The 15,608-nt window shown below is 66.2% G+C and overlaps 2 protein-coding genes across 2 annotated transcripts; both read left to right on the top strand.

The window, feature by feature from the left end:
• Window positions 1-1,702: 1,702 nt before the first annotated feature.
• Window positions 1,703-2,410, top strand: EMIHUDRAFT_55260 (hypothetical protein; the record flags this gene model as incomplete). The annotated part of the gene is made up of 1 exon (XM_005759553.1): window positions 1,703-2,410. A coding segment is annotated over one exon (708 nt), but the record flags the coding sequence as incomplete, so codon positions are not given.
• Window positions 2,411-10,963: 8,553 nt separating this feature from the next.
• Window positions 10,964-15,105, top strand: EMIHUDRAFT_448513 (hypothetical protein; the record flags this gene model as incomplete). Its single annotated transcript, XM_005759552.1, has 14 exons — window positions 10,964-10,991; window positions 11,548-11,682; window positions 11,809-11,915; window positions 11,986-12,060; window positions 12,808-12,878; window positions 12,955-12,996; window positions 13,253-13,402; window positions 13,659-13,696; window positions 13,807-13,832; window positions 14,090-14,142; window positions 14,316-14,361; window positions 14,520-14,686; window positions 14,765-14,810; window positions 14,947-15,105. Coding segments are annotated over 14 exons (1,143 nt in total), but the record flags the coding sequence as incomplete, so codon positions are not given.
• Between the last annotated feature and the right edge of the window lie 503 nt (window positions 15,106-15,608).

The following is a 15,608-nucleotide window of genomic DNA, read 5'->3' as shown; positions in this document are numbered from 1 at the left end:
GCTGCGGCACGGCGCGGAGGTGAACAAGCAGGACAGCGACGGCTGGACCGCGCTGAGGTGCGCCGCCAGCAAAGGCCACGAGAGGGTGGTCGAGTTACTGCTGCGCTACGGCGCGGATATCAACAAGCAGGACAGCGAAGGCGCCACCGCGCTGATGCACGCCGCCATCCAAGGCCACGAGCGGTTGGTCGACCTGCTGCTGCGGCACGGCGCTGAGGTCAACCTGCAGAGTAGCATCGGCTTCACCGCGCTGATAGCCGCCGCCCTCTTCAACCACCCCGCCGTCGTGCTCCGCTTGCTGCGGGCGGGCGCGGATACGAAGCTGCGCTCTGATGACGGCATGTCTGCGCTGCAGGTGGCCAAAGAGCAGGGCCACGCCGAGTGCGTCGAGGCCTTCAAAAAGCACGTCCAGGAGGTGTTGGCGGGACGGCCCACGGCGACGGCAGTCGGCGGCGCAGGCGCAGGCGGCGCTTCCTCCGGCGGCGCTTCCTCGGCTGGATCGAGAGTCGCGAAGACGCCATCTCCAGCGGTGGCGGCGGAGCGGGCGCCGAGCGGTGTCGTGGCAGTCCCCGATGAGGTCGTGGGTGCGGTTGAGGAAGGCGAGGATGAGGCGGTGCTGGCGTGGCTTGACAGCGGCGGGCGGGCCGACGCGACGTATGAGAGAGGCAGCGTGAGCGGCCTCACGCTGCTGATGGGCGCCGCCCGCTACGGCCACGAGCGGGTGGTCGAATTGCTGTTGCAGCACGGCGCGGAGATCAACAAGCAGAGCAGCGACGGCCTCGCCGCGCTGATGGACGCCGCCAACAACGGCCACGAGCGGGTGATCGATTTGCTGATACGGCGCGGCGCTGACGTCAACCTGCAGTGGACCAGCGAAGGCTACACCGCGCTGATGATCGCCGCCCTCTTCAACCACTCCGCCGTCGTGCGCCGCTTGCTGCGGGCGGGCGCTGACACGGCGGCGCGCGCTGAGACCGGCAAGACAGCGCTGCAGATGGCCAAGGAGAAGGGCCACGCCGAGTGCGTGCGCGTCATCGAGGAGCATGCGGCGGCGGAGGCGGTGGAGGCGGCGGAGGCGAGGGAGGCGGAGCGAGCGGCGGCAGAGGCGGAGGCGGCGCGGCATGCCGCGGAGCTGCTGGCGGAGGAGGAGGCGGAGAAGGAGGAGCGCGCCAGCAAGAAGGGCAAGAAGAAGAAGAAGAAGATGAGCGGCGGCGGCGAGGCAGACAATGCGGCACCTGGCCCCAGCGCCACCGCCGCCTCGACGCCGCCAACCCCGCCGCCAGCCCCATCTCCTCCGCCCGCCGACGCAGCCGCCATCGCCGCGGCGGACGAGGCGCTGCAGCAGGCCGTGGCCGCTGGCTCGTACGAGGGCGTGGCCAGCGCGCTGGAGGCGTGCAGCGGCCTCGCGAGCCCAGCCGTGCTGGCGGCGGCGAGGCGCGCGCGTGACAAGCTCAAGGAGGCGCGGAGGCGGGACAGCCAGCGGCTGCGCAAGGCGCATGGCGCGGCGATGGGCGCGCTCAAGTCGCTCGACACAGCGGACAGCCCCTCCGCGCTGCGTGCGGGCATCGCCGCCGCCAGGCCGCACGTGGGAGTGCTGCCTGCCTTGGCCGAGGAGGTGAGCGCGGCGGAGTCGAAGCTGGATCTGCTGTCTGTCGCCGCCGAGCCGGCGGCGGCGGAGGCGGCTGTTGCTCGGCCCGTGGAGATAGCCTTGTCGGACCTTGCCGCGGCTACCGACGGGTTTGCCGACGGGAAGCTGATTGGCAGCGGCGGCTTCAGCCACGTCTACGAGGCGTCGGCCGGCCTCAACATCTCCCTCGCCGCGCCTCCACAGCTGCGCCACTTGCCGCTCGTCGTCAAGCGGGCAAAGTCGGGCCAGTCGGGCGGCTTGTCGCGGGCGGAGCTCGAGGTGAAGCTTCTCAAGGCGGTGAGCCACCCGCACCTGCTGCCGCTGCTCGGCTACTGCCTCTCGCCCGACGGCGTCTGCCTCCTCTCGCCGCTGATGCGCGGCGGCTCGCTCGAGGCGCGGCTGCGTATCTCGGATCCCGACTGCGCGGCGCAGCTCCGGCGGCTGGGCATGGCGGAGCCGCCGAGGCCGCTGACGTGGCGGCAGCGCGTGCGTGTCGCGTGCGAGGCGACCGAGGCGCTCGTCTACCTCCACTCGAAGGGCATCGTCCACCGCGACGTCAAGCCGGACAACATCCTGCTCGACGAGAAGCTGACCGCCGTGCTCGCTGACACGGGCTTTGCCAAGGACCAGCGCCCGGACGCGTCTGTCCGCTGCCGCTCGACTGCCGCCCTTTACATGACCACGGGCTACCTCTGCCCCTCCATCATCAAGGGGGGCGAGTACTCGAGCAAGACGGACGGCTACGCCGTTGGCATCACCCTCCTCGTCTGCCTCACCAACCGGTCCGAGGTGCAGCTCACCGACCGGTGCGAGGACGAGTTCGAGGAGGACTGGACCGACATCGACGTGACGAGGATCGCAGACGCGGCGGCGGGGTGGCCTGAGACTGCGGCGCGCGCTGTCAAGGACCTCGCCAAGGCGGACGGGAAGAGCCTCTGCCACGACAGCCTGCGCAAGCGGCCCACGCTGCCCGAGGCTCTCGCGACTTTGCAGGCGCTGCTCTCTGGCTCGCAGCGCGGGGCGGGGATGGAGGAGGCTGCGCCGGCACTTGGAGACGAGGCCGCCACCGCCGCCCGCACCACCGGCTACGAGCCTTCGCCGCTCTCGGTGCAGGTGCGCGGCATGCGCACGTCCGGCGACGCGCAGGCGCGCATCCAGGACAACATGATGCTCGCCTTCAAGACGCTGATGCCGCGCCTCGACGCCGTGTACGCCTCGCGCTCCGCGGCGGCGCCCGACGGCTTCGAGGAGCGCATCAACTTTTGGCACCGCGAGTGCGGCCTGCCGACCGAGCTGCGGAGCCAGCTGCACTCGCTGCGCATCTGGGCGAACGCGGCGAGGCACCACGACGCGGCGAGGTGGCGGAGGGACGGGCCGCGCAGCGAGGGGGAGGCTTCGCGGCTCGTGGCCGCGGTGACGGAGGCGATCGGGGCGCTCGAGGGGTGAAAATACGTTTGACTCTCGCATGCGACACTTTGCGGTAGAGGCTCGCGGCCGCCCGCCCCTTCTCCTCTCCAAAATGCCAAATGCAAAAGAAAAGAAACCCCCTCCAAGTGCTCCCACGGCAAAAAGTGTTGCTCCCCTTTCGCTTCCCCGGGGTGTGGACCCTGAGTTGACCAGGGGTTGTGCGCTGGGCCCTCCTGCTCGGCTCCAGCCAGTAGACAAGTCTTGTCATCAACAGAGTAGATGGATCTGACCTCGGGGCCGATGAGCGATGTGACCAGTCTTCCTGTTAGAAATTTTTGGGACCGCCCAGCCGAGGCGGGACAGCGAAACCAACACGAATCTTTCCGATGTCCGCCCTGCCGGCAGAAAGAAAGAAAACAGACCTAGGGAGTGCAACAAGAAACCTAGGTGGTGTGCCAGTTTTTCTTTTCCTCGCGATGTCCACCCCGCCGCGCCGCCGCTCGCGCCGCCTCGCCCGCGCCTCCGCCTCCGCCGCCACTCCTTCGCCAGACACGCCGCCGCCCATCCGCCTCCTCGATCTCCCCACGGAGCTCCTCGCGCGCGCCCTCTCTCGCTGCGACCCCGCCGACATCGCTCGCGCCGCGGCCGTCTCGCTGCTCTTCCACGCCTCGCTTGCGCTGGAGGGCATCCGCTTGTGGGCGCAAGAGCGCGGCTTCGAGCCGCCGGCGCAGCCCGAGGGCGAGGGCTGCGCCGTGCGGTGGCTGTGCTATTCGGCGCTGCTTCGCGAGTCCAACCCGCCGGCGAGGGCGGCGGCAGGCATGCGGCACAGCCTCTTCATCGACGGCGAGGGGCGGCTCTCGTCGTGCGGAACGGCTGAGAGCTGGACGCCAGGACTGCTCGGGCACGGCGAGGGCGTGACGCGGCTGAACACGCCGACGTGTCTCCCCTCGCCGCTGGGCGGCGAGCGCGTCGTGAGCGTGTCGGCGGGATTCGCGCATAGCCTCGCCCTCGCCGCCGACGGCGCCGTCTGGAGCTGGGGCGGTGGAAACTATGGACGGCTGGGCCACGGCGACCTGCAGAACCAGCTGCAGCCGAAGAAAGTCGAGGCCTTGGCTGGCCAGCGCGTCGCCGCCGTGTCGGCTGGAGAGAGCCACAGCCTCGCCATTACCGCCGACGGAGCCGTCTGGAGCTGGGGCTATGGATACGAAGGCCGGCTGGGCCACGGCGACATGCAGACCCAGCTGCTGCCCAAGAAGGTCGAGGCCTTTACCGGGCAGCGCGTCGTCGCTGTGTCGGCTGCAGGCGAACACAGCCTCGCCATCACCGCCGACGGCGCCGTCTGGAGCTGGGGCTTTGGGGGCGGGGGCCGGTTGGGCCACGGCGACGAGCAGCACCACGGCGTATGGCAGTACCAGCTGCTGCCCAAGAAGGTCGAGGCGTTGGCAGGGCGGTGCGTCGTCGCTGTGTCGGCTGGAATTGCTCACAGCCTCGCCCTCGCCGCCGACGGCGCCGTCTGGAGCTGGGGCAGTGGAGGCTCGGGCCGGCTGGGGCACGGCGACGAGCAGAGGCAGCTGCAGCCGAAGAAGATCGAGGCCTTTGCTGGCCGGCGCGTCGTCGCCGTGTCAGCTGGAGGCAACTACGGCATCGCCATCACCGCCGACGGCGCTCTCTGGAGCTGGGGCGATGGAGGTGGGGGCAAGCTGGGCCACGGCGACCAGCATAACCAGCTGCTGCCCAAGAAGGTCGGGGCGTTGGCGGGCCAGTGTGTCGTCGCCGTGTCAGCAGGGTGGTACCACAGCATCGCTCTAACCGCCGACAGCGCCGTCTGGAGCTGGGGCAGTGGAGTCGATGGCCGGCTGGGCCACGGAGAGGACCTATCGAACCAGCTGCTGCCCAAGAAGATGATCGCATATCGAGGGGTGGGGGCGGGGCGGTGAGAAGGAAGTCATGAGAAGTGCGCGAGCCACTCTGCCTCTCCGCTCTCAGGCTCTCGGCCGTTGGCCACCGAGTCGAACCGCGCGCGCGCAAGCAGCGAATCGGCTGCAGACACCATGGCATCCACGTCGTGAGCTCGAGCGGCTGCTCGAGTCAGACTGCGTTGGGATGACTGGCTGGCGACCTGTTTTGACTGACGCCTCAGCCATGCAGCACGCATGCCGCTGCGCTTGACGCAACAGTGGAGGGAGCTGCCTCGACGCGTCGTTGCGCTACGACGGTACGAGTAAGAAGTCGCCGCGCGTAGTGTACACCGACGGGCGCTGGTGGCCGCTTTGTGTATCTCGAGACCTCGAGGGTACGATGGCATCGGCGGGGAATTTTTTTTGTCGCGATGTCAGCCCCGCGGCGCCGCTCACGCCGCCTCGCCGCCGCCGCCGCCGCCGCCGCACACTGCGTCCTCACCGACCTGCCCCTTGAGCTTCTCGCGCGCGTCATCTCCCGCTGCGACCCCGCCGACATCGCTCGCGTCGCGGCCGTCTCACTGCTCTTCCACGCCTCGCTCGCGCTAGAGGGCATTCGCTTGCGCCTGCAAGAGGCCGGCTTCGAGCTGCCGGCGCAGCCAGAGGGCGAGAGCTGCGCCGTGCGGTGGCTGTGCTACTCGGCGTTGCTGCGCGAGTCCAACCCGCCGGCGAGGGTGGCGGCAGGAGACACGCTCAGTGTCTTCATCGACGGCGAGGGGCGGCTCTCGTCGTGCGGCAGGGCTCCGAGCTGGACGCCAGGGCTACTGGGCCACGGCGAGGGCGTGACGCGGCTCAGCGCGCCGACATGCCTCCCTTCCCCGCTGGGCGGCGAGCGCGTCGTCGCCGTGTCGGCTGGAGATATGCACAGCCTCGCCCTCACCGCCGACAGCAGTGTCTGGAGCTGGGGCCAGGGAGCCCATGGCCAGCTGGGCCACGGCGACGGGCAGGAGCAGCTGGAGCCCAAGAACGTCGAGGCCTTTGCTAACCGGCGCGTGGTTGCTGTGTCGGCGGGAGGCGACCACAGCCTCGCCCTCACCGCTGACGGCAGCGTCTGGAGTTGGGGCGCAGGAGAAAATGGCCAGCTGGGCCACGGCGACCAGCAGAGCCAGATGCTGCCCAAGAAGATCGAGGCCTTTGCTGACCAGCGCGTCGTCGCCGTGTCGGCTGGGTGGGCGCACAGCTTCGCCATCACCGCCGACGGCGCCGTCTGGAGCTGGGGCGATGGACTCTACGGCCAGCTGGGCCACGGCGACGTGCAGGAGCAGCTGCTGCCGACGAAAGTCGAGGCTTTGGCTGGCCAGCGAATCGTCGCTGTGTCGGCTGGTAACATCCACAGCCTCGCCGTCGCCGCCGACGGCGCCATCTGGAGCTGGGGCTCGGGAGCCTTTGGCAAGCTGGGCCACGGCGGCCAGCAGAACCAGCTGCTGCCCAAGAAGGTCGACGCCTTTGACCAGTGTGTCGTTGCTCTGTCGGCTGGAGGATACCACAGCCTCGCCACCACCGCCGACGGCGCCGTCTGGAGCTGGGGCTTGGGAGGCTGTGGCCGGCTGGGCCACGGCGACCAGCAGCACCAGCTGCTGCCGAAGAAGGTTGAGGCCTTTGCTGGGCAGCGCGTCCTCGCCGTGCTGGCGGGAGAGGACCACAGCCTCGCCATCACCGCCGACGGCGCCGTCTTCACGTGGGGCAAGGGCGAGGACGGCTGCCTAGGCCACGGAGAGGACCCGTCGAACCAGCTGCTGCCCAAGAAGATCGAGGCGCGCAACGCCAGCGCAGAGTGAACTAAGCCGTCTACGAGTCGTCTCGAATGAGATGGACTCTCGACTCCCGTGAGGTATCGGCGACACGTGTCGCGAGCGACGTGGTGATTTCAAGCTGTATGCTGTGGGCGGCGACTCTGCTGACGGCCGCCTCAGCTCAGTCGAGCGGTACGATCCGGCGCTGAACGCGTGGGAGACGGTTGCGCCAATGGGGGCGGGGCGGATCGGCAGCATTGCCCTCCTTGTGTAAGTCGATTCAGCACATAGGCGCGCGGGCTGGGGCGTGCTGAGTGTAGCTGTCTACTAGGGCACATAGGCGCGCGGGCTGGCGCGATTTCTTTTTCCAAGCGCTGGTAGGTGGTAGCGTGGTTTCACCTCACACCCATGGTCTCACAGTGTGCCGGCAGTCGCCGAGGCCCGAGCAGTGTCGCTCACACAAGCCGCAGCACAAGTGACTGAGGGCCAGTGAGGGCGAGCCCATCGCTGTCACAGCTGTGGCAGCCGCACAGTAGGCTGTGTCAACTGTGCAGAGTGTGTGAGCAGCAGAGGAGCTGCACTCCAGGCTTCTGTCGCAAAGAGCTGCATGCCACCGAAAGCGCTGTCGAGGTTCGCCGAGCGCGGCGCAGGTTGGAGGAAGCCGCCACCGACGAGCGCGTTGGACTTTTCACTCCGGACAAAGACGGCCACACGCACACGAGCCGCGGTCGTGTGTAGCCGTCTTGGCGGCGAGGCGCGGGACCGTCTGTGGCGAGGTGGGTCGCGTCCCCCGATTTCCGTCAACTCACGGTCCTTCCCCCGTACTCGCAGAGTGTGGGTAAACGAAAAAAGTAGCGATAAATTCGTCTACGTACGGCTTAGTGTGTGGTTGGGGTGGCCTCAGGCATCCCCAAGGGAGCCTCTGCGGTGCCACATAAGCAGCTGAGTGATTGTCGAGACTTTAAAGGATTCGTTTGAAGAAACGCAAACAAGACAAACGGTACTATGGTCACCAGTAAACGAAAATTCGACTTTGAGGGATCATATCTCAAAAGGCTGGGTGAGAGCATAGCATTATTGTTGCATATTATACCACATAAGGTCAAACTTGACCCCAGAAGCATCAAGAACCCGATGCTCCGGCTCGACTGTGCCGGCACACTGCCTCCTCGCGCACGCTGCTCGCAGGCCGTTGCGGCCCGTGGTGCACCAGAGAGAGAGGTCGACGCGTTGCCCCCGCCGGCGACCCCGCGCGGCTCAGGCCAGCCAGAAGGTGTGTGGTGACGGCACCGTGGCAGGAGTGCGGAGAAGAGCTCGCCGAACGCGAGCAGCAGATGGCCAAAGTGTGCCAGCGCGAGAGCCTCGCGAGCGGGCGCAGAAGGAGCTCGCCGTGACACGATGCCGGGCGGTGGTGGTGCTCTGGCGACTGTGCACAGTGGGCAAAGTCAGGCTGCAACAGGGCAGCACGTTGGTAGTGCCCTGCTGCAGCCTGGCCTGACATGCACAGGGCGAACAGAGGCGGTACTATCGTCCGGCGCTCGTCACCGAATCTGGGCGAACTTCGACCGCCGCCACAGCTCACCACGAGCACGCAGCGACAAAATGTTGACTGTATGGAAGTCGAGGCTGGTCCATAGGAAGAGGCTGCCGTGCGAGCCGGCAGCAGGCTGGCTCGTCGTGGACTGCCGCGGCGACTTTTTTCGGTGTCTTTCTTGATATGGTCCGACACATCTAAAGTGGAAGGGTGGGGTAGGGGAGAAGTACTCTTGAGGGAAACATTGGACCGTCAGGCCCCGGGGACTGGCCAGCCCGACTAACACAACCTTCAGGAACACCATTTTGCGGTCTTGAGCGGCCGTCTCGGAGCAGAAGCTTCCCTGCCTCCTTAGCCATGTTGCGGTGCCCTCGCGCCATCTGGTCGACGCACTGCTCGCAAGTAAAGCGTCTTCACAGGTCGGCAGATACGCCTCACCTTCAAAAAGGTGGCTGCCTACCCCAAAGCCCAGCCCGGGGCATCGATTTCTCTTGACGATTTCACTTTAAAACGCTGGTGCAGATGGGGTTTTCTCTATAGAAGTCGGAGCCTTGCGTCGAAGGAGAGGCAGCGTGCGGCTCCGTGGACTCGGCCATCACCCGCGGGTGAGAGGGCAATAGGAAGCACTCCCGCCCTCTGAGGCGGCCGTCCGAGTCGGGGAGGCAAACACACAGCCATCCTCGCGGGTGTGGGCGGCCTTATCGGCCCGCTATACTAACCCTAAGTCGGCCCTTCCTCGCGGTCGGCTGCGGAGGCCCCTTAGCCCTAGCCGGAGCTAAGGGAGCCGACTTTTTCGGCGCTAACCCTAGGAGAAACCGCTCCGGAATAGGGTTACCGGCACCATCGGGCGGCGCCATGCGGATGGAGGGAGTCGGGTCTGCCATCGGCGGGCCGTCAGGGCGCTGAGAAGTCAAGGACGACTTTTTAGCTCCACTTTCGGCGTGCCGGAGTATGCGAGGACGGCCCGTTCTGCCCGTTCTCGGGCTAGTCAGCAGATCTAGCGCAGAGAGGGCGATGAGGCGGAGGCACGCCGCAGCGGCAGGTGCAAAGAATTGGTATGAATAAGCGTATCAGCCGCTATACACACGAAGTTGTCACGGCTACCCTTTGAGTCGGTGTTCGTCTCGGTGGCGAAAATCGGTCTACCGCCGCCACGCGATTGCGCGCGCGCGAGGGCTACTCGAGACAAGCTTGATGGCCTCCGCCGCTCCTCCTACTCTGATCCGCCTCTCCTCTAGCGCGGAGGGCCTCATCTCGCCGGGGAGAAGTGCGGTGATCCGCCTACCGCCTTAGGCACGTGAACGGCGTCACGGTGAAGGCGGGCTCGGCCGCTGCCTCCCAACGCCTTCGAAGGCCTAGCCGCGCGCCCTCGCGCGGCGTGTGAGCAGCCCGCACGCGCGCCTGCTCGGGGACGCGCCGGGGAGTCGTGTGCGGAACGTTAAGAGAGCCGGCAAGGTCCGTTTGGCGGTGCCGATACCTTGGACGCGACCGGCATGATCGGCGAAAGTAGTGCGGTCCTCCGCTGCCTACCGACGCCTTTCACGGCCGAGCCGCGCGCCCTCGCGCGGCGTGTGAGCAGCCCGCACGCGCGCCTACTGGGGGACGCGCCGGGGAGTCGTGTGTGGACCGTTAAGAGAGCCGGCAAGGTCCGTTTGGCGGTGCCGATACCCTGGACGCGACCGGCATGATCGGCGAAAGAAGCGCGGTCCTCCGCCACCTACGGACGCCTTTCACGGCCGAGCCGCGCGCCCTCGCGCGGGTTGTGAGCATCCCGTACCCGAACCTACTCGGGGCGCCGCCGCGACGGCCTGGATGGCACGTATTTGTGCCCGGTGGTGCCTCTGTCCGAGTCGGCGGCGGCAGCGGCGATGAGGCCGCGGCGCAAGGGCGGAGCAGAACCGCCGCAGCGGCCTGCGGCTGCGCCGCGCGCCCGCGCGCGGAGGAGGGGCGTGTGTAAGTCAGTGCTACGCGGTGCCGCCCTTGGAGAGGCGAGAGAAGCCGGTGTGGCAGGCAGGTTTAGCTTTGTCGGGCGGCGTGAGCCGCCTTGCCGCACGCGGCCCAAATCAAGACACCACACCAGCTGCGCTGGCAGCGGGCGCTGGTCATCTGGCAGGCAAAGGGGCGGCTAAACGGCATGGCCCGGATCGCGTGCGCCAGGCCCCGCGCGCAGAGGGCGCCTGGCAGAGCTCAGGGCGACACAGAGCGCTCAGCAGCTGCCCTTTGCTCTCAAAAGTCGCTGTTCACACTGGCGACACCGGTTTCTTCTTTTATATCTTCATGAACCGCTGGGGGAGGAATAATTTCGTGCCCAGACCGCCGTACTGGCACGGTAGGATCGAGATCCGCGAGCGAGAGATGGAATTGGAGCCCTGGTGCGACGGGTTAGGTGAGCTACCATCACTGTCTTAGTGCGCGCGCCCCGCATGGTCCGACACATCTAAAGTGGAAGGGTGGGGTAGGGGAGAAGTACTCTTGAGGGAAACATTGGACCGTCAGGCCCCGGGGACTGGCCAGCCCGACTAACACAACCTTCAGGAACACCATTTTGCGGTCTTGAGCGGCCGTCTCGGAGCAGAAGCTTCCCTGCCTCCTTAGCCATGTTGCGGTGCCCTCGCGCCATCTGGTCGACGCACTGCTCGCAAGTAAAGCGTCTTCACAGGTCGGCAGATACGCCTCACCTTCAAAAAGGTGGCTGCCTACCCCAATGGTGGCGCACGTGGCGATTGCCACGTGTGCCTCGGCTGAGAGGCCTCTCCAGGCGAGAGTCAGGTGGCACGACGCGAGTCAGGTGGCGTGGAGCCTGCTACCTGGGCCCATCTCTCTCTTCTCCTCCTGTCGTGCACGCACCCCGCCGCGAGCACGACGACTTTAAATTCTTTTTCCCGCGAAGAACGGGCCACAACGCGCCAGTCCCGTGCCCAAAAGTGCGAACTTGGAGCACTTGGACTGCATTCATCAACCGGAAGGCGGGGAGCTAAGAAGCGCACCCAGCGGGCCGGATGATTGGCATCGGGTTGCGGGCAAGAGAGCCCCACCCGCACGTGAAATTCTTTTTCGAAGCAGCTCCACGCTCTTCCTCCGACAAAACACGGATAGCATAGGGTGGCACACACACACACACACACACACACACACACACACACACACACACACACACACACACACACACACACACACACACACACACACACACACACATACCGGCTTGTAAAATTCTTTTTCCAGCGAAGCAGCCCACAACCACAGGGGGACCGCCGCGAGGCGGGGGTTCGGCCATTCCACCGGCAGGGACGATGGCGGCGACCACCTGGACTCTAGAGCGCCTCACCGCGGCCGGCGCCGACGTCGAGGCTCTCCGATCTTCTTGCAGTGACAAGGCGGCGCTGCACGAGCAGCTCAAGGCTCTCGGCGTGGCCAAGCTCGGTGACCGGCTCCGTGTGGCCGAGCTGCTGCAGCGGAAGGCGCCGGCGCCGGCGCCGGCTGCTCCTCCTCCGACGGCGCCGCCGCCGCCGGCTGCCGCGCCCGGCGGTTGGAGCGTCGCCCTCGAAGGCATGGTCGACCTCGTCGGCGACGGCGGCGTGCTCAAGCGCGTGCGGCGCGAGGGCGCGGCGGGTGGCGACCGCCCTCCCGTACCGAGCCGCGTCAAGCTCCGCTGGGTCGGCCGCCTCGCCTCACTGCACGGCTGTGCACAAGGAGGTGTCTAGGAAGTGTCTAGGAAGTGTCTAGGTCGGGCGCCTCGCCGCCGACGGGAGGCGGTTCGAGTCGGGCGTGGTGGAGACGGCGCTCGGGGACGGCTTGCTCGTGCGCGGCCTTAGAAGCGGAAGACGTGTTCTTGTCTCCCACCCAGCGCTCGAGAGGACACGGACTCCGCTGTCTCCCGCCGTATTCGGCGGCATTCGGCTGTATTCGCCGTCTCCGCCCCCCCCCCCGTCTCCACGCGGTGCTCTGAAGACACTGCGCAAGCCCGTCGTCTCGCCTGGAGGTTGGCGTCTCCACGTCGGCTGTGAGGCTGTGTGTGTCTGTGTGTCGGTCCAGCGTGCCGCCATCTCCCGTCTCGCGTCCACCCGCACCGCGCATGTGTCCAGCCCCGAGCCCCTGGCTGCTCTTCCCCTTCGACACTCACACACACACACACACACACACGCACACACACACACACACACACACACACGCACACACACACACACACACACACACACACACCACACACGCACACACACACGCACACACACACCACACACGCACACACACACGCACACACACACACACACACACGCACACACACACACACACACACACACACACACACACACACACACACACACACACACACACACACACACACACACACACACACACACACACACACACACACACACACACACACACGCACACACACACACACACACACACACACACACACACACACACACACACACACACACACACACACACACTCGAGCGCGGTCTGCCTGCTCGAGTTGCCCCACCACCGTTGCGTGTGTGGCGAAGTGCAGTGTGCCTCACCTTACCCCTTGCCTTCCGTAGGTGCGCGGGCTCGAGCGCGGCCTGCGCTCGATGGCGCGCGGCGAGGAGGCGTCCTTGCTGCTGCGGCCAGAGTACGCATACTACGGCCCGCCTGGCCGCCGGCGCGTACTTCTTTTCGGCGACGTGCTTCTTGTTTTCCATCTCTAGGTACGCGTTCGGCCCGTCTGGCCGCCCCGCCGCCGGGGAAGGGCTCGCTGTCCTAGAAGCGGAATACGTGTTCATGTCTCCCAATATCTCCCCATATCTCCCCCATATCTCCCCATATCTCGAGCCTAGAAGCGGAACACGTATTCATGTCTCCCAACCAGCCCTCGAGAGGACGCGGACTCACCTGTCGTCACCTGTCTTCACCTGTAGTCTCCCTATCCCTCGTACTCACGCGGCGCTCTGAAGGCGCTGCGCAAGACCGTGCCCCCGGCCTGAGGCCGGTGTATTCAGCACGCAGGTTCGCGGACGTGCCTGGAGGGGCGTCGGTGATGTTCGAAGTCGAGCTGATCGGCTGGACGGCCCCGAAGCGCGAGGTGTGGGAGATGGGCGCCGGCGAGGTGCTGGACGAGGCGGCCAGGCTCAAGGCGTCCGGCGGCCAGGCGGTCGGCTCTATCTCGGCTGTATCTCGGCTGTATCTCGGCTATATCTCGGCTAGACCTCGGCTGTATCTCGGCTATACCTCGGCTGTATCTCGGCTGTATCTCGGCTAGACCTCGGCTGTATCTCGGCTGTATCTCGGCTAGACCTCGGCTGTATCTCGGCTGTATCTCGGCTACACCTCGGCTTGCCTCCGCCCTACCTTACCTCCCCTCCCCTCCCCTCCCCTCACCTCACCTCGCCTCGCCTCGGCTCAAGGCGTTCGGCGCGAAAGACTACACCGGTGCGCTGGCAGCGTACCGGGCTGCGGCGCGGCTGCTGCTGGACGAGGCGCGAGATTCCGCCGAGATTCCGCCGAGATTCGCCGAGATTCGCCGAGATTCGCCGAGATTCGCCGAGATTCGCCGCACCGGGCCGCGGCGCGGCTGCTGCCCGACGATGCGCAGGCAGAGGGGCTCGCGTGGGTCTCATGGGCATCATGGGGGGGACTGTGAGGCATGGTGGGCTGTCCGCGTGGTGCGACATCACATAAACGCACAACTCCGGACCCAAGACGCACAAGCACAGACAGTCGAGAAGGGGGAGAGACAGCAACGGCAGTCAGAAGTCAGCGCTGGGTCCCAGGAAGGCGAGTGCGACATCAGAGTGACGGGGCATGACACGAGAGCGGAAGACATGTTAGGCTAAGACATGTTAGGCGCCGCTGGAGGGGTACGCGTCGCTCGGCGAGCTGCGCGCCCCCGCGGGGAGGTGCACTATACCACACCATATACTACACTATACTGTACTATACTGTACTATACTGTACTATACTGTACTATACTGTACTATACTGTGCGATACTACACTATACTGTACTATACTGTACTGTACTGTACTGTACTGTACTGTACTATACTGTACCTTACTGTGCGGTACTACAGGGAGGAGGAGGCGCGCCAGCTGCTGGTGGCGTGCCGGCTCAACGAGGCCGCCTGCTGCCTGCGCTGCGACGAGTGTCTGCGAGAGTGTCTAGGGAGTGTCTAGGAAGTGTCTCGGCCGTGTCTAGGCCGCCTGCTGCCTGCGCTGCGACGAGTGTCTGCGAGAGTGTCTAGGGAGTGTCTAGGAAGTGTCTCGGCCGTGTCTAGGCCGCCTGCTGCCTGCGCTGCGACGAGTGGGCGGCCGCCGCCGCCGCCTGCGACGCCGCCGTCAGCCGGCTCTCGGACCCTCTTGGGGCGGAGGCTGAGGCGAACGTGAAGGCGCTGTTCCGGCGGGCGAAGGCGCTCTCTCGCTCCTCGGACTTTGGCGCGGCGCGGCGCGGCCTGCGTTAGGCGGCGAGGCTGGGGGCCTTCCAGGAGCCTTCCGGGAGCCTTCTGGGAGCCTTCTCTTCTAGGCGCGACTTGCGCGAGGCGGCGAGGCTGGCGCCGACGAACCGCGAGGTGCTATTAACCAGCTCTTAATTCACTCTTAATGAAGAGTCAATGAATTAATACCGACGAACCGCGAGGTGCTATTAACCAACTCTTAATTCACTCTTAATGAAGAGTGAATTGATTCATACCGACGAACCGCGAGGTGCGCGAGTTGTGGTCGGAGCTGAGGCAAGCCGAGGAGCGGCGCGAGGCCGGCGGCAAGGCGTTGCTGGCCAAGATGGGCGCGGCGGGCGGGCGGGGCGGGCTGTACAAGGGGATTCACCTGAAGCCGCGGCGGCGCAGCACGCGCCCCTCGCGTCTGCAGCCTTCTCGGAGCCTTCTAGGAACTCTCCTGGAACCTTCTAGGACCTTTCTAGGCGCCCTCGCGTCTGGTTCGACGTGTCGGTCGGCGGCGTGCCGGCGGGCAGGCTCGGTTGGCTAGTGTCATCTCGGCTGCATCTCGGCTGCACCTCGGCTGCATCTCGGCTGCACCTCGGCTGCATCTCGGCTGCACCTCGGCTGCATCTCGGCTGCACCTCGGCTGCACCTCGGCTGCATCTCGGCTGCATCTCGGCTGCATCTCGGCTGCATCTCGGCTGCATCTCGGCTGCACCTCGGCTGCATCTCGCGGGACAGGATTGTCTTCGAGCTCTTCGCCGACAAGCTGCCGCGCACGTGCGAGAACTTCCGCGCGCTCTGCACGGGCGAGGGAGGTCTCTCCCCCCGCACCGGCAAGCCGCTCTGCTACCGCGGCTCCACGTTCCACCGCGCGGTGAGTCTCTCCTCTCCTCTCCTCCTCCCCTCCACCTCTCCTCCTCTCCTCCT

The sequence above is a fragment of the Emiliania huxleyi genome (genome assembly GCF_000372725.1).
Source record: "Emiliania huxleyi CCMP1516 unplaced genomic scaffold EMIHUscaffold_8, whole genome shotgun sequence".
Classification (NCBI taxonomy): Eukaryota; Haptophyta; order Isochrysidales; family Noelaerhabdaceae; genus Emiliania; species Emiliania huxleyi.
This window is presented reverse-complemented; position numbering and strand designations above follow the sequence as displayed.